General features: G+C 42.3%; 1 protein-coding gene across 4 annotated transcripts in view; it reads right to left on the bottom strand.

The window, feature by feature from the left end:
* Grip1 (glutamate receptor interacting protein 1) overlaps nt 1-25,422 on the bottom strand; it is a 622,013-nt gene that overhangs the window by 360,936 nt on the left and 235,655 nt on the right. For 2 of the 4 annotated variants that reach the window (XM_029482635.1, XM_029482637.1), the window contains exon 1: nt 11,039-11,186. The exons of the other annotated variants lie outside the window; for them this stretch is intronic. In XM_029482635.1, the coding sequence (XP_029338495.1) occupies nt 11,039-11,171 (133 nt within the window). In that variant the 5' untranslated portion in view covers nt 11,172-11,186. Of the gene's footprint in view, nt 1-11,038; nt 11,187-25,422 lie in introns of those variants that run through there. 4 annotated transcript variants of the gene reach the window in all.

Here is a 25,422-nt window from a genome sequence, read left to right as displayed (position 1 = left end):
CTGTTAAGGTTCAGAACAATATTCATTCGAAATATTTATGCCTCTCGTGAATAATTTCACTCCACTTGAGAAATATGTCCCAGCAGGAAACTTGGTATGTGGGCGTTTATCCTGCTTGTGGGTGGCAAGAGTCTGACTCATGTGTAACTCAGTAATGGGGATATGAATGAAGAGAAACGGCTTCTATGTAGTTTTCCCATTCTCATGATAGCTAGGATTTGTGACCCCTAAGTCAGTCTCAGGAAGATTTCTTTTATGTCACGGTGTCATTATTGCTCACACAGATGCATAGGCCTTATAATATTTCACGTTTAATAATTGAGTGTTGGGTCTCACGGTCGCAAAACACATTCCTGCTTTTGATGCTCGTGCGACCACATGTTTTTAGATTTCCTGGTTCTTGGTTCTGGGCTGCTGGAGAACTGTACAAAAATCTCAGCCAAGGCTTCCACCCCAGGACTAACAAATTGATCATATTGATGATAAGTCCCAGTCTCCACCAAATGTGTTGTGAGTGAGAGACATCAGTTCTCAATTTCTAACTCGAGACTTAATAACAACAGAGGTCATAGAAACATTGTATGCCAATAGTCCTACACAAAGCACAACCTCACTTGAGATAAATGAAAGAACAAGAACGAGCAGAAAAGATGACATTGTCACAAAATGACTGGGACTAAGAGCAGTTGCTTGTGCTGCCTTTTATGTTTTCAGACACATGGGATTCTTTCTGGGCTGACTTGGAGCCCCGTAACTGTCGGTTTGAGGTTACAAGCATGAAGGAGCCTTTGAACAGTGCCCCGAGGGAGAAAGGCAAAGGGCTCAGTGGTTAGGAGTTGTGGAATAGTAGGAGGCATAGTTATCGCAACAGCATAAACGGAGGGCTCACTCTTTTCGAATCAGAGCACCACTTGCTAAACCTTATAGTCGTTCTGCTATGTAAACTGTTACTGTGTGAAGTAAATAACACAAGTTTCTGTGTAGGGCAGGAGTGTGAATGCTTCTAACTCTACAGCTTTGTGGCAACAATTAACTAAGAGCTGAGGTGCTGTCCTTGGTGCTGAAGTTTGAAACTGAGAGTGTCGCAAGAAAAGTGTGTGTGTGTGTGTGTGTGTGTATTTTGGTGTATGTACACACATTCACAAAACAATGTAGTAGGTATAATGTGCTTAGACAACCACATATGTTAAGTCTCAAATGCATCCCTTAGAAGAGAGGACCATGTATAGGGAGCTCCACCTGCAGGCAAGCCCTGAAGCCATGAGGTGGGCATGGAGGAGGAGGAGGTTATAGATACTGCAGGACCACACCCTTCCCTGCTTCCTTCAGGACAGTTCTTAGCTCACTATGTAATCCTGAGTTGTGTCTTCTCTTGAAATCTAGAAACATAATCACTGAGCAATCTCTACGTCATTGGGGTTAACAGTAAAATCAGAGGGCTGGGTCAGAAGGTCCCATACATCTGGCTTCTAATTTTTTTTTCATTATCTGCATAATGGTTCTAAGAACACCTACCTTCAAAGCTTTGAGAATTTGTATATTTTGTCCTGTAAGTCATAAAAGCTCCACATAGGTAGATAAAACCAGTCTTAACAGTAGATCTCTGGTGCTATGAACTCGCCCACAAAAAATCTATACAGAAGAAAGTTACCACCAGCTTCCTAGTACCTAAACATCTCACCCCAGCGCTGGGCACTGTCCCCATAAAATTATCTCAATTTCAGGCAGGGTAATATATAGATTTATGTATTTTCAAAGTCTCATGATCACAGTCATTTTAAAAAGACATTTGCTGAGTTCATTTATTTGTATGCAGATCAGTTTACAAAAATTACAGCTTAGCCAAAAGTAGAATCATTTGTAGCAACCTCGACTGAAGCTTTGTCCACCTGCATCCATTTTTTTGAGGGTCACCAACACTGCACTTTGGCTTCATATTCTACACTGGCAGTGTGTGACATGAGCCACCCTCGTTGCTGCACTGCCTTCATCTGGTATGGCTCTGGTTTTATCTCAAAGGTAGGGCTTCACAAATCAAGTGCTATTTCCTATGCTTGAAAATTTATGAGCCACATACCATGGCCAACAGAAACACACCATGAAAGCACAAGGCCAGCTCAGCAGCAACCAGAGACACCTGTTTTCCCCAAACATGGCCATGATGCTGAAGTTGGCCATAGATTTGAAGTTCCTTGCTTAGTTGTATCTCATGAAAAACAGTTTAGACAATCATCAAAAAATGTTTTTTTAATCTTATGTTGGATACATTTTTAAATAGTAGAGATAAATCATATTTCACAAACATTAAGAAAATATTTAAAATTCTAGTAAATGTCAGGTTTCTCTACTTATACCTATTTATTGCTAGAGATGTAATCAACAGTGGTCAGGCATGAGGCTCAATTCCCCATTAAGCACAGAGGACTGTGGTAGAGTTGGGTATAAACACATAGCCTTTGCAACCTGGCTTTGTGTCTGGAAACAAGCATGTCCATTACACATATAAACCATAACGTGTTCTATTGTGTAATGGATTTCAAAGACTAGGAAGGAGTTTGATATATGCAACTGATATAGAAAAAACAAACAATAAAGCAATCACAAGCATCAGTATTCTCTGATTTTTGTGGCATGGGCACTTTTTGCCTGAGCACTGGGCTTGTTGATGTAGAGAATTCAAGTCTTAGTTTTATGGCATTGTCTAGGCAGAGTCAACCATGTTTCCATCCCTGAAAGGCACATGTCTAGTTTGTGACCCTAACATTGTAGTGTTGGGCAAACAGAAGGTTTCCATACATGACTGACAGCTACCGAGCTACTTTTTCAGCAAGACAAAGGTTTTGTCCAGTAACTCGAGTCCCCTTTGGCCACTTCATTGTTCCTGTTAGTGAACTCGTTTAGAGGTGTGTATGATCAAGACTGACTTTAAATTTATTTCTCCCTATTCTTAGTCTATTATTCCTAGAAAGAAATGCATTCTGAATTTCAAAACACTGAGCTCACAAGTAAACATTAAGAAAACCATCCATTCAGCAAGCAAGTGAGGTATGGCTGGAAATGAATACACACACTTCTAACTTCCCCAGCCTCCTCTCAACTCTTAACCAAGACATCTGGTCTCTTCAGCATCAGCTCCACAACCTTTTCTCAGAGGAGAACAACTTTACCTAAGACATACTTTCTCACTTCTATACAGTATCTTTAGCGTGCTTGCAATTTTAACTGTGACATGCCATATAAGGGTAAGAACCCAAGTTTCTATATATACGTGGTGGTATGCTGATACGCAAAGATTTCTGATTTTGGAGCATTTTGGCTTAGGAAGCTAGGGATTTTCAACCTATATCTGTTAGAGAAATAGAAGTGACTGATTTCCCCAAATCAATGCTCCTGTCCCTTGGCAATGCCAATTGAAACCACACCTCAAATGTCCATGGCTAATACTCCCCACCTCCTCCAGTGTATATATGTGCCATACCCCCTGTGCAGTTCTTCTGTTCTTGGGAAGATAGGAAATAAAGAATCAGGCACGAAGGCACATAAACCTAATTTCAACACTGAGGGAGCATGGGCATCAGGCCTGTGTGCTCAAGACAACCCTGCCTATTGTAGAAAGTTCAAGGCAAGCTTGCTTGAGTTACAACACATCGAGACATATTGCCAAATAGCAACAGCAAAATTCAAGAGCTAAGAATTCAGTTCACGGATAAAGCACTTCTCTAGCATCTGCAAACCGTAGTCCCAGCATGGAAGAGAAAGAGGAGGAGAAAAAGGTGTATTTCTTATTTGTGCTATATAAAATATGACTTTGTGAATGTATTTGTCCTTAACTTCATAATACAGCAACATCAGTTCAAAGGATTTCTGCCACATACACCAGCATAGGTTTAATTTAAAATGAACCTAATTTTAATTTTTATTCCTCTGTAAACCCAATAACTGATATTCGGTTTTAGTCAACAGGCTCCAATAACTGGACTGTACAGATGGATGCTTTAGAGGAGTCTTTTGACTTTGAGATTACATAATACTTGGGATAGCAGAACAGAATTCTGTCACTTCTATTGCAGATCCAAAATCACTGATGCGATGGAGTCTCCACCCACCCAACTTCAGAGTAGATTATCTGGTGAGGGCTGTGTGGGGTATTTGTGTGATTTTTTTTTGTTTGTTTTTTTTTGTTTTTGTTTCTAAGCAGGATTCAACTCTTAAAGGAAACTAAGGAAAAGGAATGAAGGGGACACAGGAGATCAGCTAAATGGAAATGTCATCTGCCTAAATGTGCCCCCTTGGTAGCCTCTCTGTGTAGCTCGCCTGGTCTGTGGGCAGCCCTGTGAGTCACAGGCTACTGAGTAGACTCATCAGCCATTCCACGCCCCCAGGTCTTCAGTGTCATACAGCAGGAGCTATGTGTCTCATTGGACAAATGAGACAACTGAGAAGTATAAAGACCCTGATGGTTCATCTAACGTCACAGTTACTCAGAGCCATTACGGTTTCTATCTTTATATAAAAGGCAGAACTTTCATGAAAACCATATGTTTTTTTTTTCCATTTCTGGTACTTATTGCTATTAAATGAAAACAAATAATCACATTTTCAAAGTAAAAAAAAAATGTCTACTGGATTAGAATTAGCCAATCCAAGCCTTGCTTCTAGGTCTAATCCCTACTCCAGGAACTCTGGGCAGTTAGGGTGGCCAAGGAGAACTTCAGTTTCCCCTCTACTACATGTGCTTGCTGCTTCGCTCTCTCTGACCCCACAGGGGGCTTCTTCATGCATCATGACATCCTTACAGTTACAAGTTCCCAAGTGGTGGACCACTGTGCTGGACCTGGTCTGCTTTGTGTGCCTTTTCCCCAACCAATCCCCATAGGATGAACAGTACACGCTGCAATCACAACCGATAAGGACCGATCCAGAGCAGAAACAGCAGCATTCTATATAAGACGACTGCTCTTTCCCAAAGGAGCAAAAATACTTTCACGGAGGACAAACAGGTGCCCAGTGTTCCGTGCAGACAGAGAGCACTAAAGTATGTTTTGCATTAAACAACTGAAAAGCCTGTTTGTCTTTTAGTAATAAACACGAAAGGGAGAAAGGAGAGGAATGGAAAGTTAAAAAAAAAATAAATAAAAGCCACATGGGGTGTGGGTCCAGTACAAAAATCTTTTGAGTTTTTTGTACCTGCTCCACTCGAAAGGAGAATATAAGCAAAGGGAAGACACAGACTCAGTGCACTACACTCACCGCGGGCTACAGTTATTTGTGTCAGGATAAAGACTTTGAACTTGTAAAGTGTTACTGACTACGCCAGCGACCCATCCTGCACCTGTTTAGAAGCAGCACAGGTTCCCACAGTGCTTAGTCTTCGTCCGGGATCGAGTATGCTCACAGGGGAAACTTTTAACCTTACCAAAAGAAGTGCAAACTAGTCCTGACTCTATCATTCTCAGAGCAACTGTGCTAGCATGGGGGTCCCACTGATATGTTCAATGACCAAACAATGGTGTTTGCACACTTTGGGACAGGGAGGAAGTGGTGCAGAAAGGAGGTTTTGAGTCATTTGATAATCAACCATCAATATAACCTATAAATAAAGCATATTGATTTGACTTACAATTTTAAGGTAGCAATGAAGATGACTCACAATTGAAAGGATAAACAATTTGTCATAGAAAGTATCTAGCTCATGCGAGTATAACCCGGAAGAGCTTCCAGAGAGCCAAAGTGTACACACAAAGTAATAGATAGAAGGAGACCTCATAAAGGAATGTACCACCTAATCCCAATTTTGTGACGGCCACACAATCAGTTGGGCCCACGCAAACCACTTAACTTGTGGGGCATGTTAGTAATTTATCATCTAAGAAATACACAGGTCAGATAACACAGATTCTAAAGTAACTTCGAGTTTATTAGTCCTTTAAATTATTTCATGTAGAAAAATAATACAGCTCAGGATAATAAAGTTGGTGATATAAAATACCTAACAAATGGAAGATGCCAGCCAATCAATTTTCAGCCAAACAAATGCATTGTGGATGGAAAGCAATTCTTTCAAAAGAAAAACAAACAAAGAGGTGAGTCATAAAGCGAGCAAAGTGCCTCTTCCTAAGCAAGCCTGGCTCTCTATAAACATTTCTCTGAATCCTCAGGGACTTCTTGAGTCAAATCAAGTATGACTAGGGCTTGGGTCATCCAGGATCTCACATCCAAGGCCTGTCAGTTTTATGAACACAGTTTTTAGTATAGAAACAAATGTCTGCATGTGAGTGCTGGGGAAGTGAGGATGGCTAAGCTTCCCTTGCCTCTTTCCTTTCCCTTCTCCCCACTTCTCCTCTTCATCCCTCCCCCAAGGGCCAAGGAACCAAACACATTACCTGCTCAGCTCCTACCCAACTTACAGAAGAGGCTGGCTTCTTTCCAAAGGATAAGGCAACATTGGCCCACAATGTCTGTCTGGCACACTGAGAGAGAGAGAGAGAGAGAGAGAGAGAGAGAGAGAGAGAGAGAGAGCGACCTAAGCAGCTGACAGTCCTCTGGGCAAGAAAGGGAACTTTTGCGTGGATTTACAAAATAAACAAATAAATGGATAATGAAAAGGCATTCACACATAATCACTGCCTGAAATGGCCTCACAGTAAACTTGTTTTGTGCCCAGAGAGGGAGGCATACTATACAATGCTTTTCAATTAAACAAATACATTAAGCATTGTTTTTTTTTTTTTAATGAAATTTGAATCAACTTGAAGCCTGAGTTGCTTGAGCAGAACTGTCTAATGCATATATTGCTTAAGAAAATAACACAGCTATAGTGTTTTAATATGCACACATACCAGATGAGAATCACAGCTCAACGTAAGCAAATGAGACCAGTGAAACAAATGGAAGAAAATGTGTCAATACAAATGATCTCTCTTCAAAAGCTCCGCCCAGTAGCCAGGTTCTCTGCTTTCTACAGTTTCACATGAAGTGACCTCAGGAGGAAAAGCGAACCGTCACTACACACCATCAGGCAGCATTTTCACACACAGCTTTGTTCCAGCACAGGTAAGTTAAGATGAAAACCCAGGAGGCCGGTTACCACCACGGAGGAACCCCGTGCCTAAGTCAGTGTACCTGCAAAAGGTGCCAGGGCTGGAGCTGTGGGAGGAGACAAACAGGTCCCTCCCTTTTAATAACTCCTCAGATAGCCACTGGCAAGCCCAGATTTTTAGCACATCTAAGAACAGTCCAAAGGGAATAAATATGGCATTCCCTATCTGCCTTATACCCTGACTATTATCCAGTATGAAAGAAAGATAGATTGTAACAACAGCATTGGGCATTATATTTGTATGGCAGATGAGATAACAGTGACCAATCCAAGGCTTTAAAAAAATCACAAGAATGAATATTTGGAGGGGTAAGAAGCACTAAGCATAGGAAAGCCAGACTGTAGGCTCTCGCTCTAGAGTGGTGGCAAACTGCGATTTACGACACTTGTCCAATAGAGTCACGTCATGCTTAAGGAGAAACACTCAAATCTCCTAGGCAAGAATTTCCAGAGGAAACTGTGCTCCGTGGGAGGTACACTTAAACGGAAGGTCTCTGAGACTCATCAACATACTGAGAACTCTCTGGATTATCAAAAAATCTCTCACATTCCTTAATAGTGATAAATCATGATCTTCATAGGAAGAACCACCTTTTGATAATCAAAAGAAATTCACTGGTTATTTAGACAGCCCCTTCAGAACAGTCGGGAGGCTTGTGTGGTTTAAATACCAGTTAAAACCCCTTGTCTAGTTCTTTACTTAAAGTCTCTAGAAGCTGGGGCAAGGAGTCTCTCTAGAGCCCAGGAAACAGGCCTGGTCAACATAGCATGATGCTATGGGCTGCCTGCTTGGTGTTTGTTTGTTTTGTTTTATTTGTTGTTGTTGTTTGGTTGTTTGGTTGTTTGGTTGTTTGGTTGTTTGGTTGGTTGGTTGGTTGTTTTTTTGGTTTTTGGAGACAGGGTTTCTCTGTATGGCCCTGGCTGTCCTGGAACTCACTTTTTAGACCAGGCTGGCCTCGAACTCAGAAATACGCCTGCCTCTGCCTCCCAAATGCTGGGATTAAAGGCATGTGCCACCACGCCCAGCACCTGTCCAGTTTTATAAAATCTGAATTATTATAGAAAGTAAAGTATAAATTTATATTTTTATACTTAGAATCATCCTTTAAAATAAAGACACCTGTGTCACATTTTATGAACTAAAACCCAGGGGTATTTGATTTGCCTAAGGCTTCTGTCTTGTTTGCTTAAACTCCAACTCTAAAATGATGAAAGAATTGGTAAATGGCAAAGGCAGCTTTTAATAAAATCTCTCATTCTGCCAGTTGTACCCAGTTGCCTAGGTAGGTTCAAGTTAAGACAGAGAGGTTTTCCTTAAAGAAACAACACCAGTCTATCATTATCCGTTAAAACCCAGTTTTGCTCCAACCAGGTTTACAGAGATATCATCCATTTCTAGAACCATCTTCATTTCATGGCATCTGGCCCTATTAACATCTGAATTCGGTGTTGAGCATTTCTTATGATAACTGCGGGGCATCTAAGGTAAAAGAAAAGATGAAAAAACCCTGAATTATAACCCAGAAAAGAAGATACATCACTTAGAATAAGATCTATCAGAAAGCCCTTGCTTGAGACTGTACTAGAGAGGGAAGAATTTGGGGGGTATTTTCTGGGAAGTCCTTATTAGCTCATCCACTCATTATCATATGATAAATTTCTTACCAAATTGGTGAGCTTTTTTTTTTTTAATCAATGGCATCATTAAATAAGATGTGGGTGTCATCAATAAATTCTACCATACTCTCAGACTTCATGTAAACGGAGTTTCTCCCCCTGTGAGGAAGTACTTGGGATATAACCTACCAGATTATACCAAAGACTAATTGAAATAGATAATTCTACAGGCTTAATTGAATTTGGCTGTATTTCCCATTTGAGAAGGTTGGCTTTCAGAGCCAGCTTGCTCTGTATGCTTTTCCAAAGCAGTAAAATACAGGTCGAATCCCCTCTGCCCAATTCAAGGAGGCCCTGACACTGGAACCAAAGATGTTCTGTGACATCACTATGTTTTGTGACATGCCTTCTGCCAAAGCTCGGGCTATTTAATGTTTGATGAGATGCCGGTTCACTGTGACATGTTCAGCTTATGATGATGCACTTTAAAGTTGGGGACCCAACAGCCAGCTAGGTCCACAAGTGTTCAACGACATCCCATAAATAAAGAGTGCTTCTGGTGAAGTCTGCGGATGCTCTGTTCACCTGTAAAGGTGAAGCCTCTGGCTGGTTAGCATCTTGTCCTTAGAGCAACCCTGATGAATCAGACAAGGAATGGGTTTTCTCTGAGTTTCTGAACTTGATAGTTGGCGATTACTTCCTTCATTATATCATCTTTTTCACGCTGTTCTTGGAAAACGCTTTTCCTGGCTGACGTGCTTTCCAGCAAATTTATTTTAGACACGAAAAGCCTCAGCACCACGAGGAGACTGCAAGCATTTTGGAAGACTTTGAGTCAGGTTGTGCACACACACACTCAGCACAGCACAAATCATAGAGGGTGTGGATGAGCCTTGGTGTGTATTGATTACAAGAAATGTGTTCAAGGAATAGCAGCCCAAGCAATGTTTTTAAGCTCTTGTCCCACTTTCTACATTTCAGACTTCTTCCTCATGCAAACTGTGTGTGTGTGTGTGTGTGTGTGTGTGTGTATGAAATGTGCCACAAATCTTAGTTAAATTTGAGGATATATCAGGGAAGCTAAATTTAGGAGATATAGACTGTCGCTACATTGTAATATAATAGATTATTCTTGAAAAAAGCATTATAACATGAAAATATCTCCAAAACCCAGAGGACACTCTGAAAGAGCCTTATAACACTACTGTTCAGGCAAATATCAAAGGACTACAATTTGCATCATTGTGTTACTGCTACCACGTGAGTGAGTTTTCACCCCTCAGCCTCCATCAATCACAGCAGGGGGTTTGTCATGGAGAAATAATTCCCCTGGCTTTCAGTGCCACAGAAATTGGGAGCTAAATTATTTATTAGACAGTGCTCAGAAGGTATAAATACGACACAGTCATGGTTAGACTTCAAAAAGCCAGAAGGGGAAAAAATGGGATACGGGTACAATTTCATAATGATCCTTGCTCAAAAAGATAGGGAATGATTTTTAATTTTTAAAATGTAGATCACACATAGCTGTCGCCTGCCTCCCCTTCATTTGGGCACATAAACACAGTGATCTTGGCAGGGAAATGCATTCTCTCTTCACCCTGAGGCATTTCTGGGCATTTTAAATCTAAGGGGACCCGTCTAAGCCTCGCCAGGAACCTAGAGCCCTGACAGGTACAAGAAAAAATTTAGTCCTCCACTATTTTAAAGTCAATTTACAAAGGTCTCCATGTGGGTGGTTTTTGTTTTTTCTACAGGTATTGCTACTGCTACTGACAGCAAGCCAGTTCCCCTAACTTAATAACAAGGTTATGAACGAGCATCAGAGAAAAAGCATTTGAACCTTTAGAGTACAAACAACACACACTTCATCCCAGGGAACTGTCCAGAAGTTGGGGCTGTGAGCATTAAGCCTGAGCAGCAACTCCAACAGGAACAATGACTTTCAAACCAACCTCCTCTATCTCGAAAAGAGAAAGAACACACGCACATGAGATGATTGAAAAGAAATTACAACTGCAACAACATATTCTAGCCACCTACAAGACACTTTTTCGAACGGCTCCTTAAAATAACAGAATCAATCGATTCCACCTACAATTTTAACCTCTGTATGGACCCGCACTGGTAATAGTGTCTCGGTATGATCCGGTGGCCATACACTCAACAAATCAAGCAGGATGGAATCTAGCACTTCCCAGAACACCATCTGGAAAGTCTTTTGCCTCTAAGAGTAAAGGGAAGAAGCATGCAAGGTTTATTGTTAGCTCGTGCATGTGAGAAGGACCAGGAAGGGGAGGGGTGGTGGTGGGAAGCGCTTACTTCGAAACTGCTCCGCAGCGTAGTAATAGACATCCTCATAGCCCTCCTGGTAATCCTCTTCCGGCCGGTACCTTTTCCCCTTTCTTCTCCTAGATCTCCGAATCTGCTTGACAAATCCCAGGAAGCGGTCCATGACTGGCTCCCGGGGCAGCTGCGGCGGAGGCGCAGCCAGCAGCAGAGCGGAGAGCCCAGCTGCTCTTCAAGCCGGTGGAGCATGAATGACCCTCACTCACCAAGCCTGGGGACCAGGACACATCACCCTCCAGCCTTTCTCCTTGTGCCCATCAAGGCTGAGAGAGTTCAACCACAGCAGGAGAAAACACAACAGCGACGTGGGAGTAGCTTGGGGAGACTTCTCTTCCAGCCCAAGAAACTGACAAATCTACTAGTTTTTTTAAAGGATGGGTGGGTTAGAGAAAAAAAGTAAGATTATGATAAAAGATATCAATTGAAGAAGGAAAAGGGGGGGGGAACCGGTGAAGCTGTGGGCTTCAACTTGTTTCCAAACCAAACAAAAGTTCAAGATATGCAGCTTGAAGCAAGAGGCATCCCAGCACTAAAATGTCACTACCCAACACCTCCATCACCAAGCGGGGGTGGGGAAGTGCTCTAGTCAATGGACTGAACCAAAGTAGGGAGAGCCTGGCTTTGCCCACCTGCTAATCCTACCCACTCCTATTAGCATTCCTCTGCTCAAAGCTCAGCAGCCTGGCGGAAAACTTCCTAGAAAGCTGTGGTTTAGGAGAAGGGAAGGCTGGTTAACCCTTCGGCTCTCTGGCAGGCCACACTAGTGATCTTGCAAAGTGGTTTCACCCATATGCTCAGCCCTCTTGCTGACTGAGTGTGCTGCATGTGTTAATTGGAGCAGCAGGGAGAAGGCTCAGCAGCTGCTTTCAAACCCACTGGGCATTAATGTATTCCAATCGCTGTTTGATCTAAATATTAAAATGCGCTTCTCAGAGAAGCCTCTCATAGGCTTAGGAACAGCAAATAAAGGGACCGGGCGGCGTGGTGTCAAAGAGAACTGCAAACAATCCAACTTGGAACTCCAGGTTGATTCAGGCTGAGGTGTCACACCGTTTAACAATAAAACGTAGGAGCTAAGAGGCAGATGAAACTCCATTCTGAATTCAATGTGTCCAAGCCTTTATCCTTATCTTCAAAAATCACAAACAACTTAAAAACAAAAACAAAACCCCAACTCTATCAAAAATACTTGAGTCCAAAGGACCGAAGTTCCCTAGAGGCTACATGGATAAACATGACTCCTATGTAACATTCGCTCCTCTGGGGTCTTTCTTCAGAGGGTCTCCGCATGGATGGGGGTTTCTAACAGGAGGAATGAGTCATTTGGTTCCCAGTCTAATTCATCACTCGCACGTCAGCGTATTACCTAGCAGACTAATGATATCCCTCAGCTCCTTCTTCCCAGAATTGTAATTTAAAGAAATGCCGTCTGACGGAATAATGGTTGTTCAAGAACAATATCATAACGAGTGTGCACAGCCATCCCAAGGGGGCTGGCTGTACTCCTACTACTTGTCGTTGGGTTCACAGGCAATTGGTCTCTCTTCTGCATTTAGACAGGGCTCAGTTTTCAGATACAGATTGCTCATAATGAAGGCGGGACAATTTTATTTAGGAAGTCAAATATTTACCGACCAGGAATGTTCTGGCTCTGAAGTGTGTGGAGTCACATCCGATCCTCCCATGAAATTCCCCTATGCTTTGAGGTTTCTCATTCTGTATGCTGGAGAAGGTTGGATTTGTGTCGAGAGACACAGACCTAATGATGCTGACAGAAAGATGCTATAAAACGTTTCATGAACATCTTTAAACAACAACAACAACAACAACAACAAAAATCACCATCCTTAGGTTCTGAATCTTTTTGTTATTATTCTGGCTTCCTCAACCAAAGCAGAATAATTAAAAGCAATTACGCAGAGGCTTGCAGATGTGCAGTCGAGACTTTGAATAACAGGTCAGTAAGTGAGTAGCAGCATGGTCTCTCAAATCAGCTACAGGAGGGTGCATAGCCCTCCTTGGAGAAGAAAAGAAGCCGCAGGACTGGCTCCAGGCCACAGCTTATCAACTGAACAAGGTTGGGGCAGGGAGTTTCTGCTACTAATTAAGAGATTATCTTGTCTACCTAAGAGTCACTTCATGAAATACCAAGTCTTTCCTATGTGATTGTTCTTGAAAACAGAGCGAGCTGGATAGTGTTATGTCCACTAAAGTCCTCAGAGAAGAAGGAGGCTCAATTGAGAAAATGCCTCCATCAGATCAGGCTATAGGTAAACCTGAGATCAATTAGCGGTGGATGGGGAAGGCCCCGCCCACACTGGGCGGGGCCACCCCTGGGCTACTGGTCTTGGGTAGTATAAGAAAGATGACTGTATGGTGTGAAGCAAGCCAGTAAGCAGCATCCTTCCATGGCCTCTGCATCAGCTCCTGCCTCCATGTTCCTGCCCTGTGTGAGTTCCTGTCCTGACTTCCTTCAGTGATGGACAGTGCTGTGGAAGTGTGAGTCAAATAAACCCTTCCCTCCCCTGCTTGCTCTTACAATGGTCATGGTGTTTCATTACAACAATAGAAACCATAACGAAGACACAGAGTGGGAATAGCAGGGTAGTGATTTTTTTTTTCTTAATTGAACCAAGCAAATACCCTCATTGGCGTAATTAATTTAGAAAACGCATGTGTTCTCCAGAAACAATGCCGAGACCCATTTTATCTACCTGCATGTACAACTACCGCTGTAACGGGCAGCTACACAGTAGCCGGAGGGGATGCTGCGCGTTAGTGGTTAAAAGTTCCTGTTCAATCCAGAAGGGCCGACACACTCAGAGGAGCAGAGCTCTTGCCAATGGACGATACCTTTACAAAGAGCAACTTAAAGCTTACCCCTGACATTCACTGACTCTCACCTTCAGTATTTGCTAAGACCAACATCTCAACCAGTCGCAAGTAGCCATCTTTGCAGAAGAACAGTCACAGACACGTGAAACTGTCCACAACTTATCTATCAGAAGTAGAGATCTCACTTGCCCATGATTTTATTATTGGCTGTTTTCCTTTTCAAAATATTTATTTTGTATAATATTGTGTGTGTGTATCTGTCTTAATTCTCCTGTGTATGTGTGAGTATGTGCATGTGTGAATATTGTATATCTACGTCTGTATGTTTTGACTCTGTGTGAGTGTGAGTGTGTGTGTATGTGTGTGTGTGTGAATGTGTGTCTGTGTGTGCACATTCTTGAAGAAGCAAGAGATGTTTTCTTCCCTAGAGCAGGCATTGTGAACTGCCTGACATGGGTTCAGGGAACTGAACTAAATTCTTCCAAATATGTTCTTCCCTGGTGAGCCTTTTCTCCACCCACCTCTTATTCAACGATTTGGTATCAGAAAACCAATTGGTGTGCTCCTTGCTGAGGAAGACTATTTCTCACCCACCCATCGTTCCTTAGTTCTCTGTTCTTGGGTTGAGGTCCTGGTCTTGGGGTCTGTGGTCTTTCATCTGCTTTGGCATGCTGATTGGATTGTTTTTGTTCAGTTCAACTTTAGGCAGTCGTGTTGGTGAGACTTTATGGCTTGGATGCCCCACCCCTCTCTTCTGGAGGATTTTAGCTGGGAGGCAACGACGTCTGGACTTGATTTTAACAAAACATGTTTTTCTTTTTAATGCATCATGGGACTGTGATTGAAGAACAGTTTAGTGTTTCTACTTGGAAGGTTACGGCTATCACTCTCACAGTGTATCAGTCTTATTAAAGTAGGGAGCCAGGACACAGCAATCAGAATCTGCTCAGGTCACAGATAGTGAATGAGTGTGGCCGTGCACCATGGGACAAAACATGAAGAAGCACAGCAGAAGCTCAGAAGTGTCTAGATCAAGACGACACGACAGGGCCATTCCGTCAGAGGTGCGGGAGGGGAACAGAATCCTCTCAGTCCTTTGGGGATTTATAGTCCTGAGTGTTACCTCAAAGCTTTCCTGTTAAGCAACCCAAGACCAGCCCTCGAGTTTATGGAGCCTTTCTGTTGGACAGCTGCTGCTGAGCTGTCCTGGACTGCTGTCAAGTTAGTAGCCGTGGCTGTGCTGTCCTCAGCAAGGCAAGCTACATCTTTGCGGAGACAGCCCCCCTACCCCCCGGACCAGGAAGCTGCGCATTTGTGACCACTCTAGCCAGTGGTCCTCATTTGGCTACCTGTCAGAGGCTGTAAGCAGCAGCCAATGGGCTCTCTTCCCATTTTCTTCCTTGGGCAAGTTTGGATTGGCTTATCCAAGTGTTTGGCATTTGATCTATATGGGTCAACATCTAAAAGTTAGAAGATTATACAAATAAACCAGGTATTTGATTTTTTTTAATTATCAGATGATATGGTAGCCCTGTACCCAACTCCATACAATAACTATAGGGAAGAGCTAAGTTACACCCATAAGACTTTGCTTTCCATTTAGCTATAGTCCCCTCCCCTGGGCCCAATTCTCTCAGTCAGTCACCTCTGGACCCTGCAGGCATCTGTGCCTGTGGACCATGGTAGAGATCTAATTGAGTAGCTTCTCCCCAAACACTAATTACTTGTAAAGCAATGGCAGCCCCCTGCTCTCCTGCAGAGAGCACTACCATTGCAACAAGTGGGCTTCAGTGGAGCTGAAGGACCACTAAAGCAGGACATGAAACTTCTAAGACAAAAAGTGTGTTCACGTGAGAAAACAACGCAGGCTGAATTATCCAACAAAATGCACTTCAACCAAGAGTAGCTAATATATACCAACACATACATGTGTTCTCTCTCTCTCTCTCTCTCTCTCTCTCCCCCCCCCCCCCCGCTCCCGGCACTTAGCATCTTCCTCCTGGGAAGTAGGCAGTCGCCTATGAAGCACTTATATGGTGTCTATACTCTTCTGAATTAGGTTCTCTATCTGCTTTTATTAAAAGACTAGGCTCGCTATTAAGATTAAGTCTTTCCCCTGCAGAATCTCCTGGACTGCTAATTAAAGAACACCCTTCTTTGCATATTTACATTAAATGATAGCTATAGTCTCCTCTGAGAAGCAGTATGGAGCATGTAGTTTATCTGGTAAATATTGAACACGCTAAATATTCTAGTCCTTTTAGATGCGGTGGCATCTACACATGTGGTCATGAACTGTGGCAGCCGTCTTGTGACCTCAGGAATGGCCAACCCAGTGTCACACTGAGGGTGGCAGAGTCTGAGCAGGAGGAAGCACTCCTGCCTCAGGAGTGATGCTATTTTCTCTGCTATAACAAGCCTTATAGCAGACATGATTTATCACACCCTCTTTGCTAAATGAAATCCATAGCTTATGAGTCTCATGCATACATAATCTAAACATAAAACATCTTAATAATGTTCTATTTAAATATCTTTAACAATAGTGAGTAAGTGCGTTGAAAGGCCTGCCTGCAACAGAAGATGAAGTTAGATCTTGGTAGCCACTTATAGTTTGATTTTTTTCACTTAAGATGTGATCAAAAGCCACTGGATATTTCAAATAGGAAATAAAGAGTAACAACATGGACAGTTGAATACATGCTTGCATGGTCTCCATATTTAAACTGCAATAAATATATCTATGCACCATATATCAAACTTTGTGCATATATAACCGGTTAGACATAAACCGAAGTGATGATAAACTGATTTTCTCTTACAAGCATATTTATCATATGGAGAGTTGGGAGCTGGGCTGAATACTGAGCAAATTTCTAGTTTGTAGGCATTTCTACCTAATTTGAGGACAGTTTCACCCTGGGCTACTCTCTCTAACATACAAACTCTGCTCACACCATGCCCCATTCAACACTATGCCAAACTGAAACAGGGAAAACACAAACAAACAAACAAACACACACACACATACAAAGAGAAAAAAACCACAGTTACTATTTCCAAAAGACTTTCCCTGAATAATTCCCAATTTAATATCTAATCTGATCTCATCCAACCACCACTTGTTTGGGTTGTTTGTTAAATGATGCAGAACAGATACCTAAAAGGTAACGGGAAACAAATTTGCTGGTCTGTAACCTGGGCTGGGGTGGACTAAGCTAATCCATCCATCTCTGGAGAATTTCAGGGTTGACCCTCCTCTGCCAACAAAGCTGTGAGTTCACAGGGCAGTGTGGAACAGTGCGTATCTCCTGATTATGTTTGCTTACTGGGTGTGAAATGAAATTTAACTGTGGTATGTCTGCATTTGTGAATTTACTGTGGTTGTTTAGACTTCTTGCAAAATGAAATGTCAGGCAGTCATTCTGAGGTTCCGAATATTTTAGGCTTTAAAGGTCTCAGATAAGAGGCTATTCTTTCCGTGTTTAAACATGGTCTCCCCTGCCACTTTGTAGAATTAACTAATATTTTCACTATTTTTCACCTATATGTAGAATAAGCATAGGAGAGTAAAAAACGAATGATTAAAAATAATTTTCAAATTTCCCACGCTTAATGTGCCATCTTAACATGGTAAAAGCTTTAAAAATCTTCTGAGCGTAGACATTGACATATTTTCCCCTTGGAGGTGTAATGTGTTTTAGGGGGACGGATACCTTGGGAAGTCTCTTTCAGCTACAAGACACTATAGTGTTCATGGACGAGATGTTTTCCAATGATGAAATCACGCTGTAGGTTATGGAGTCTTTTAAGGTAATTGTGAGACTTCATAGGATGCATTTAAGCCTCCCACAATGCTCTAAAGAAGGTATTGTCTAATATCTTCTATTTCCTAGAAATTTATGCATCCTCCCTCTCCCTCACTCCCTCTCCTCCTCTTTCCCCCTCCCCCTCCCTTCCCTCTCTACTTCCCCCCACCTCTTTTCCTCTCTGTTTCTTTCCCTCCCCCTCTCTTCCTCTCCCTCTCTCCTCCATTCCTGTTTCTCCTGTTCTTCCTTCTTCCTTGCTGTTCCCAATGTGTCTTGTTAAATTACTTAGACAACAGGAAAAAAAAATCTACTTTGAAACTGCACAATTTATTTGCCTATTGTTGGGGGTGGCTGTTTTGCCAAAGTATTAAATTTCGAAAACAGTTTGATTCATTTGGCTACAGACATAGTTTCATGATACTTAAAATGTTTTCCTATAGCCTGAGGTGATTTAAGAGTTTTAAAGGCTAGCCTAATTGTAACCTTTGGTTCCCTTTGGGTGTCTCCCCATCTTTTTGGTCTTTTTCTCTTGAATTCAGTTCCTGCTAATGAAGACACCTGCTTTGTGTGATATCAAACCTACACCCTGTCTTCTATGCTGTTGGCCCTGGTAGACATTGTTTCTCTGTTTAAACAGTCTGGTGTTTCTGCTTCACTCACTTTGCTATTGAACTTCAGCTGCCTCATCTGTTAGTCTGTTTTCTCATTTATACACTTAATTGCCCCTCACGTGGATTGCAAATCGATATTTATTATTCAACAGCAGACAGGAAGTGCGCAACCATCCTTCTCCTGATGGTAGCTGTATTTACAAGTTAAGAGTTTAAACCCATTAACTGAAATGGGGCTTTCCCAATGTCTGTGGCTTTAAGAACTCATTCACGCGGTCTATAAAGTATGTGTAGTGCCTGTGACATGCTAAATCCTTAATCCCTGCAACCTTTACAGTGTGCTCTATTTTATATCCTTGCTAGCTCATCTTGGTGCTTGACACACTTTTTCGGAAGGCCCTTGTAGAAATTAAATAGTATGCTTCCGTGAGCCATGAATAATGTGTGCCCAGCTCACGCTCAGCCAGATTCATTCATTCGACAAGGGCTTACTGTTTGTCAGAGGTGACAGGCACTGTCCCCACTCTGAAGACAGAGCCCTGTGCAGAGAAGGCAGAGTTCCCTGCTCTCCAGGGTCAGACCTCTGACCAGGGGGACATAACACACTGGGAAGCACATCCCAGAGCTCTGAAGTGATACACAAAGAGATGATGACCAAACCCAACAGTGGGACATCTGGGAAGGCCTCCCAAGAGGGTTGGGAATTTCAGCAGAGGTAAACAAGACAGAGCCATTCAGCAACACAAAAGGCTGAGCATGGAGCCAACAGGGAATGCACACAAAGGACCAAGAGCCTGGCACTGGGCCAGGGACAGGATGAAAGCCATGGCAGAGTTCTCTGAGAAGTTAAAGCAATGGGCAGGAGTGCCTGAATGTGAACTCTGCAGCCCTGAGGAAAAACTGTACATCGGTGTTCTAGGTCAGTTAGATGCACACAAACCACGCAGCTGTGGTTTAAGGATGTGAACTGCTTTTTGATCAATACAATAGAGTCATTCTGAGCAATGGTGGTGTAAAATGGCCCAGAAGAGGAAAGGACTCTAAGTAGGAATGGAAGAAAGAATGGCTTGTTAGTTCTTGCCTTGATAACTGGAAGAATAAACACATGGACTTGAGGAAAACGAAGATGGAAGCCTAAGGTGGGGCTGTGCCTTCCTGCAGTTTAGACGCTGTGTATCTTTCTGCACAAATATCTAGAGAACCAGTGAGAGCCACCTCGGCTGTGGGACTGGGACCATGTTATGCAGCCTCTCTGGGCTTCTTCTCCATCTACAAACTAAGGGGAGAAAGAACTAGGAGCCGCCAGCACTATTGTGCAGATTCGGTCACTCCATCACACTTGATAATCACATCTTGATAGCATTATGAGTTGGGTTTATTTTACTGACAACAGGATTCTTTTAAACCTCACTTATGTTTTTCATCCCTACTATTAGGGCTGCTCTCTATAATTCCTGGAATTACTCACATAACTATAAGTCAGTGTAATACCGTCCTACCATTGTATCATTGATATGTGCTGAATATTAATTTAGCATATTACATATTAGGTTGCTCATTTGACAAAAACTGAATAGAATAATAAGTACCAAAGTATACTGAGTACTATCAATAAAACAAAACAAATATCAAAATACAGACGGACACTGTGCCGTAAGAAAGTTGATATTATAGAGTCTGGAAATTACTGGTTATAGGAAAAGTAAATAAAGAAACTTTGTAAGAGAGACTCAACCAGAAGTCCATACCTTTCACTATATATTTAGCTTATTGAAGAAATTGCTATGCAATGCTGTATTCTGCTTGAATATTACTAATGAATGACAAAGAAATCACAGTGCTGAGAATACCAGAGAATGGTCTTCACCATCATAGCAATTTCAAATTCTTGTTCTCTCCCGCAGCAAACTAGTCAGGCAGTTATCATACTACTACTCATCGTATTCCAACAAAATGCATCCATTAGGTCAGGCAGAACCACAGACAGTGGTGATCTGGTGATGTACAAGACACTAGGGGCCTTGGCTTTCACTCCAGTGGGTAAAACAGGGAATAGGAGCAATTTCAGAGAGTAATAAATTTTATGAAGACAATAAGGCATGAGAACGGAACAGAGCTGTACTTGGATGGAGAGTGAAGGGAACATTAAATATGGCGGCTGGAGAATATCTTTTTAAGGAGAAGTCACTTGAACGGACCAGGATGTCTGGAGGAAAATAAATCCTGGTCAAATGGAGAAAAGCACACAGACTCCGAGGAGAAATGGATTTGGCATGTTTAAAGAACATAAAGCAAGAAAACTGGGGGCTGCAGGTATTTCTAGGTGGTAGGAGACCACCTAGCAGACAGAGTGGTCTGGGTTCTGTTTCCAGTACCATAAAACAAAACAAAATAAAACAAACAAACAAAAAAATAAGACAAAACAAACCAGCTGGAGGTGCTGGGGTAGACTCCTGGGAGGCCGAAGATAAGCACTGAAACACGGTAGAAATCCAGATCTAGTAGGATCTTGTCAGCCAGGATGGAAACTCTTTTGGGTGGCTTGGACTTGAACCCAGACCCTCACGATGCAAGTGCACTGTGTAGCAATGAAGCCAAGTCACCTGCTAGGAGGATTGGTTTTGATTCTAAGTGACAGAGGAGACATAGGATAGCATGTGTATGTCAGGATGTGTGTGGGTGCCTGTGTGTGTGTGTGTGTGGTGTGTGTGTGTCGTATGAGCATGTGCGTGTTGAGACTCTAACACAATTAAGTTACCCACCGAGGTCATAGTAAAGCTTTCTTTTTGGTCCAGTGAAACCATGTAGCCCAGGCTGGCCTCAAATTTTTGGAGATCTTCATGTCCCAGCCTCGTAAGTCCAAGGCTTCTGGGCATGTGCTAGCATGCCTAGCATAGAAAGGTATGGTTATTATATACAAGGTTACATGGGGCCATGATCATACAAATATCTAACATATTTTGAGCATACTTCCTATCATACCCACTAGCCTGCTCTTTCTGCCCTTTCCTCAATTATTCCCTTTGGTTTCTCAGACAATATTCTGAGAAACATTCATATTTCTACTTTCATGTCATGGGCACAATATCACAATATCTGAGTCCCACAAATGAATGAAAACATGCAGCACTTGACTGAGACTAATCGATTTGTTTAACATGATTTTTCTCTAGCTATTTCTGGTTTCCTGCAAAGAATACATCTTTACTTTTCTTTAGAGATGAAAAGAAAACCCACTGTGTACATAAATAGCATTTTCTTTATCTGTGTCTACAGATCGCAGAGATCCTTGCACATACTGTTACTGTAACGCTCTTCATAATTGCTAAGTTATGGGACCAGTTGAGGTATCTGACAGGCAGATGAAAAGGGAGTGTCCAGGGTAAGGTTTCAGGAGGCGTGAGGATTCTGAATGATACCACAATAAAGGGCATTTATCTACAGTTATTTCTCAGAGGAGATGGCACCAGTAAGCATGAGCCCTCAGGTAAACTAACCGTGGACTTTGGATGAGATGCTATGTCACTGTAACCCCATCCCTTCTAACAGAGGGACGTCTCAGTCCTGCCGAGGGATGCCGACAGTGTGGAAGGCTGGTCATTTATGGATGTAAAAGTGTTATGTGAACTGTGAATGACTTTGCTATCATTCCAACTGCTCCAAAAGATAAATAGCGTGGGAGAAATATAGTCAACCTAATCTTTCTCAAGCATGTGTAGTAAAATTATAAGCTTTATAAAAACAAATAAAATGGGTTAAGAATTTTTGTTCTAAAAACATAATGGAGCATGTGTCCTTGGTATATGTTGGAGTGTCTTTTGGGTATATGCGCAGGAGTGGTATTGCTGGTTCTTCAGGTAGAACTATTTCTATTTTTCTGAGGAACCACCAGATTGATTTCCAAAGAGATTTTTACCAGCTTTCAGTCCCACCAACAATGGAGGAGTGTTCCTCTTTCTCCACATCCTCGTCAGAATCTGCTGTCACCTGAGTTTTTGATCTTAGCCATTCTGACTGGTGTGAGGTGGAATCTCAGGGTTGTTTTGATTTGTATTTCCCTGATGACCAAGGATGCTGAACATTTCTTTAAGTGCTTCTCAGCCATTTGAGATTCCTCAGTTGAGTAATTTTTTTTAGCTCTGTACCCCATTTTTAACAGGGTTATTTGGTTCTCTGGAGTCTATCTTCTTGAGTTCTTCATATATTTTATGTATTAGTCCTCTATCACTATGTTTATAGTAGCCTTATTTATAAGAGCCAGAAGCTGGAAACAACTCAGATGTCCCTCAACAGAAGAATGGATACAGAAAATGTGGTACATTTACACAATGGAATACTACTCAGATATTAAAAACAATGACTTCATGAAATTTACAGGTGAATGGATGGAACTAGAAAATATCCTGAGTGAAGTAACCCAGACACAAAAGAACACAGTTACCCACTGATAAGTGGATTTTAGCCCCAAAGCTCAGAGTACCCATGATACATCCCACAAACCAAACGCAGCTTAAGAAGAAGGAAGACCAAAGTGTAGAGGTTTCAATCCTACATAGAACAGGGTACGAAATAATCACCAAGGGAGAGAAGAGGGGGAGGGATAAAAGGGGGCAGGAACGAGTATTGGAAGGGACAGGAGAAAAGTACAGAGGATTAGGACATTTAATAGAAATGTGTAGCAGAGGGGCATGGGGATCTGGGGTAGCCACTTGAAAGTCTCAGACTCCAGGGAAGGGAGAGGCTCCCAGGAGCCAATGGCAATGACTTTAGTGGAAATACCCAACAAAGGGGAGATAGAACCTGTAGGGACCACTTCCAGTAGATAGGCACAGCCCCCAGCTGAGGAATGGGGCACCCATGCATCTCAAAAATTTAAACCCAGATATTTTCCTGTCTGAAGGAAAGATCGGGACAAAAAATGGAACAGCGACTGAAGAAAGGCCATCCAGAGATTGCCCCACCTACGGATCCATCCCATCTGAAGACACCAAACCCCCACACTATTGCTGATGCCAAGAAGTGCTTGCTGACAGGAGCCTGGTATGGCTGTTCTCTGAGAGACTCTATAAGCACCTGACCAATAAAGAGGCAGATACTCACAGCCAACCATCGGACTGAGCATGGGGGGCCCAATGGAAGAGCTAGGGGAAGGACTGAAGGAGCTTAAGGGGATTGCAACCCCACATGAAGAACAAGATCAACTAACCTGACCACCTAGAGCTCCCAGGGACTAAACCACCAACCAAAGAGTACACATGGAGGGAGCCATGGCTCCAGATACATATGTAGCAGAAGATGGCCTTGTCTGACATCAATGGGAGGAGAGGGAGGCTTGATGCCCCAGCATAGGGGGATGCTGGAGCGGTGAGGCAGGAATGGGTGAGTAGGTGGAGGAGCACCCTCACAGAGGCATAGGGGAGGGGTGGGGGGATGAGGAGGGGAGTTGGTGGAGGGGTACTAGGAAGGGGAATATCATTTGAAATGTAAACATACAATGATTAATAAAAAAGAAAGTGAGAGGAAAAAACTATTTTTGTTCAACCTTAATAATATATCATTAAAATAATAATAAAAAAAAAACCACAGGAAAAATTACATCTCAGCAGACTTACAGAAAGCTTTGGGTGATTAAATCCACAATAGCTGCTATAAACTGGTAGCTACAAAGACCACTCAATGCAGAAGTACCAGGGCGTACACATGTGTGGTAGCCCTTCTTAACACACTGTATTCTGGTCTAAAAACGTAAGGAAATTTCTGAATATAGTAATACAATTCTATTTGTAATTTTGTAGGTTAGGCTGAGTACAAATTAACTCTTGTCAGTCTGCAGAGGCAAAAAAAAAAAAAGTAATAATCACAAAGCATTATCTTTTTCAGCACAGTTTAGTCAAAGTTATGCTTTAATTCTCTGTGGTGCTAAACTAGTCTCCCTAGAGAAGTTGAGGCAACAGTAATTAGAAATCAATCTCTCTCCCTCCCTCTCTCTCTCTCTCACACACACACACACACTCACTCACTCACACACACATACACACTCACACACATACACACATACACACTCACACACATACACACACACTCACTCACACACACATACACACTCACACACATACACACATACACACTCACACACATACACACTCACACACATACACACACACACACACACACTCACACACACATACACACTCACACACATACACACATACACACTCACACACATACAAACATGTCACTGCTAGTGTATATGTCTGAATATAGCAACCCAATTTATGTGCTTCCTTCTGTTTTATTTTACTTGAGGTTCAGAAAGCCCCATGCAATAGTGCTTACCTAATAGTAATCCCCAATAGATTAGGGAGACAAAAACACCAGCCCAGTATGGTCTATAAAAACCCAGGGGCCACATACTGTGACTTGTGCAGGGAAGAACAAACTGGTGGGAGGAAGGTAGCTATGTCCTTGTGAGTTCTTATTTTCCCTTGTAGGGTCTCAAGCCCAATAAAACCATACACTCTCTCAGCACATCTGTAAAAGGGTGCAAAGATCAACACATCATTCCTTCTAAAAAGCCAAAGCCAGTCATGTAGAACCAGGTCTCTCGCTGAGACAAGACCTGCCTGGAACTCCTTCCAGAGGAGCCTGCTAACTAACTCTGTGACCTTGCTCACCCCAGTCAAACCTTTTGAGACTTCTCTGCTCATCTATAAAATGAAGGGATTGGACCATACATTGCCTTGTGTCTTTGAAAGAGCAACATCTCAACATTTATCTTATTATACATCCTTGTGCCTGCAAAAACAATATCAAAATTTCCTAGGGTATTAAGAGTATTGGAAATGGTTTTTTGGTTTTTTTAATAATTATGTGTTCATTGGTACAAGCTGATAATGGTTCTCAAGTTACAAATATTGGTTTGGGGAAATTAGAGTTCCTTGAGTTTGGAGATCTCTTGATTTCTATTTGGATAATTATCTCACGATATCAGCCAAATGCTTCCCACATTGACATTTCACCACAGAACTGATCAATCAGTTGGTGATCATTTAACCCTTCCCTTGCTCCAGTATTGATTTCTAGGGAGAGCAAACCTCCTTTA

Source organism: Mus caroli, chromosome 10, assembly GCF_900094665.2.
Source record: "Mus caroli chromosome 10, CAROLI_EIJ_v1.1, whole genome shotgun sequence".
NCBI classification, from domain to species: Eukaryota; Metazoa; Chordata; class Mammalia; order Rodentia; family Muridae; genus Mus; species Mus caroli.
The sequence above is the reverse complement of the archived record's forward strand: the minus strand, read 5'-3'. Positions and strand labels throughout refer to the sequence as shown.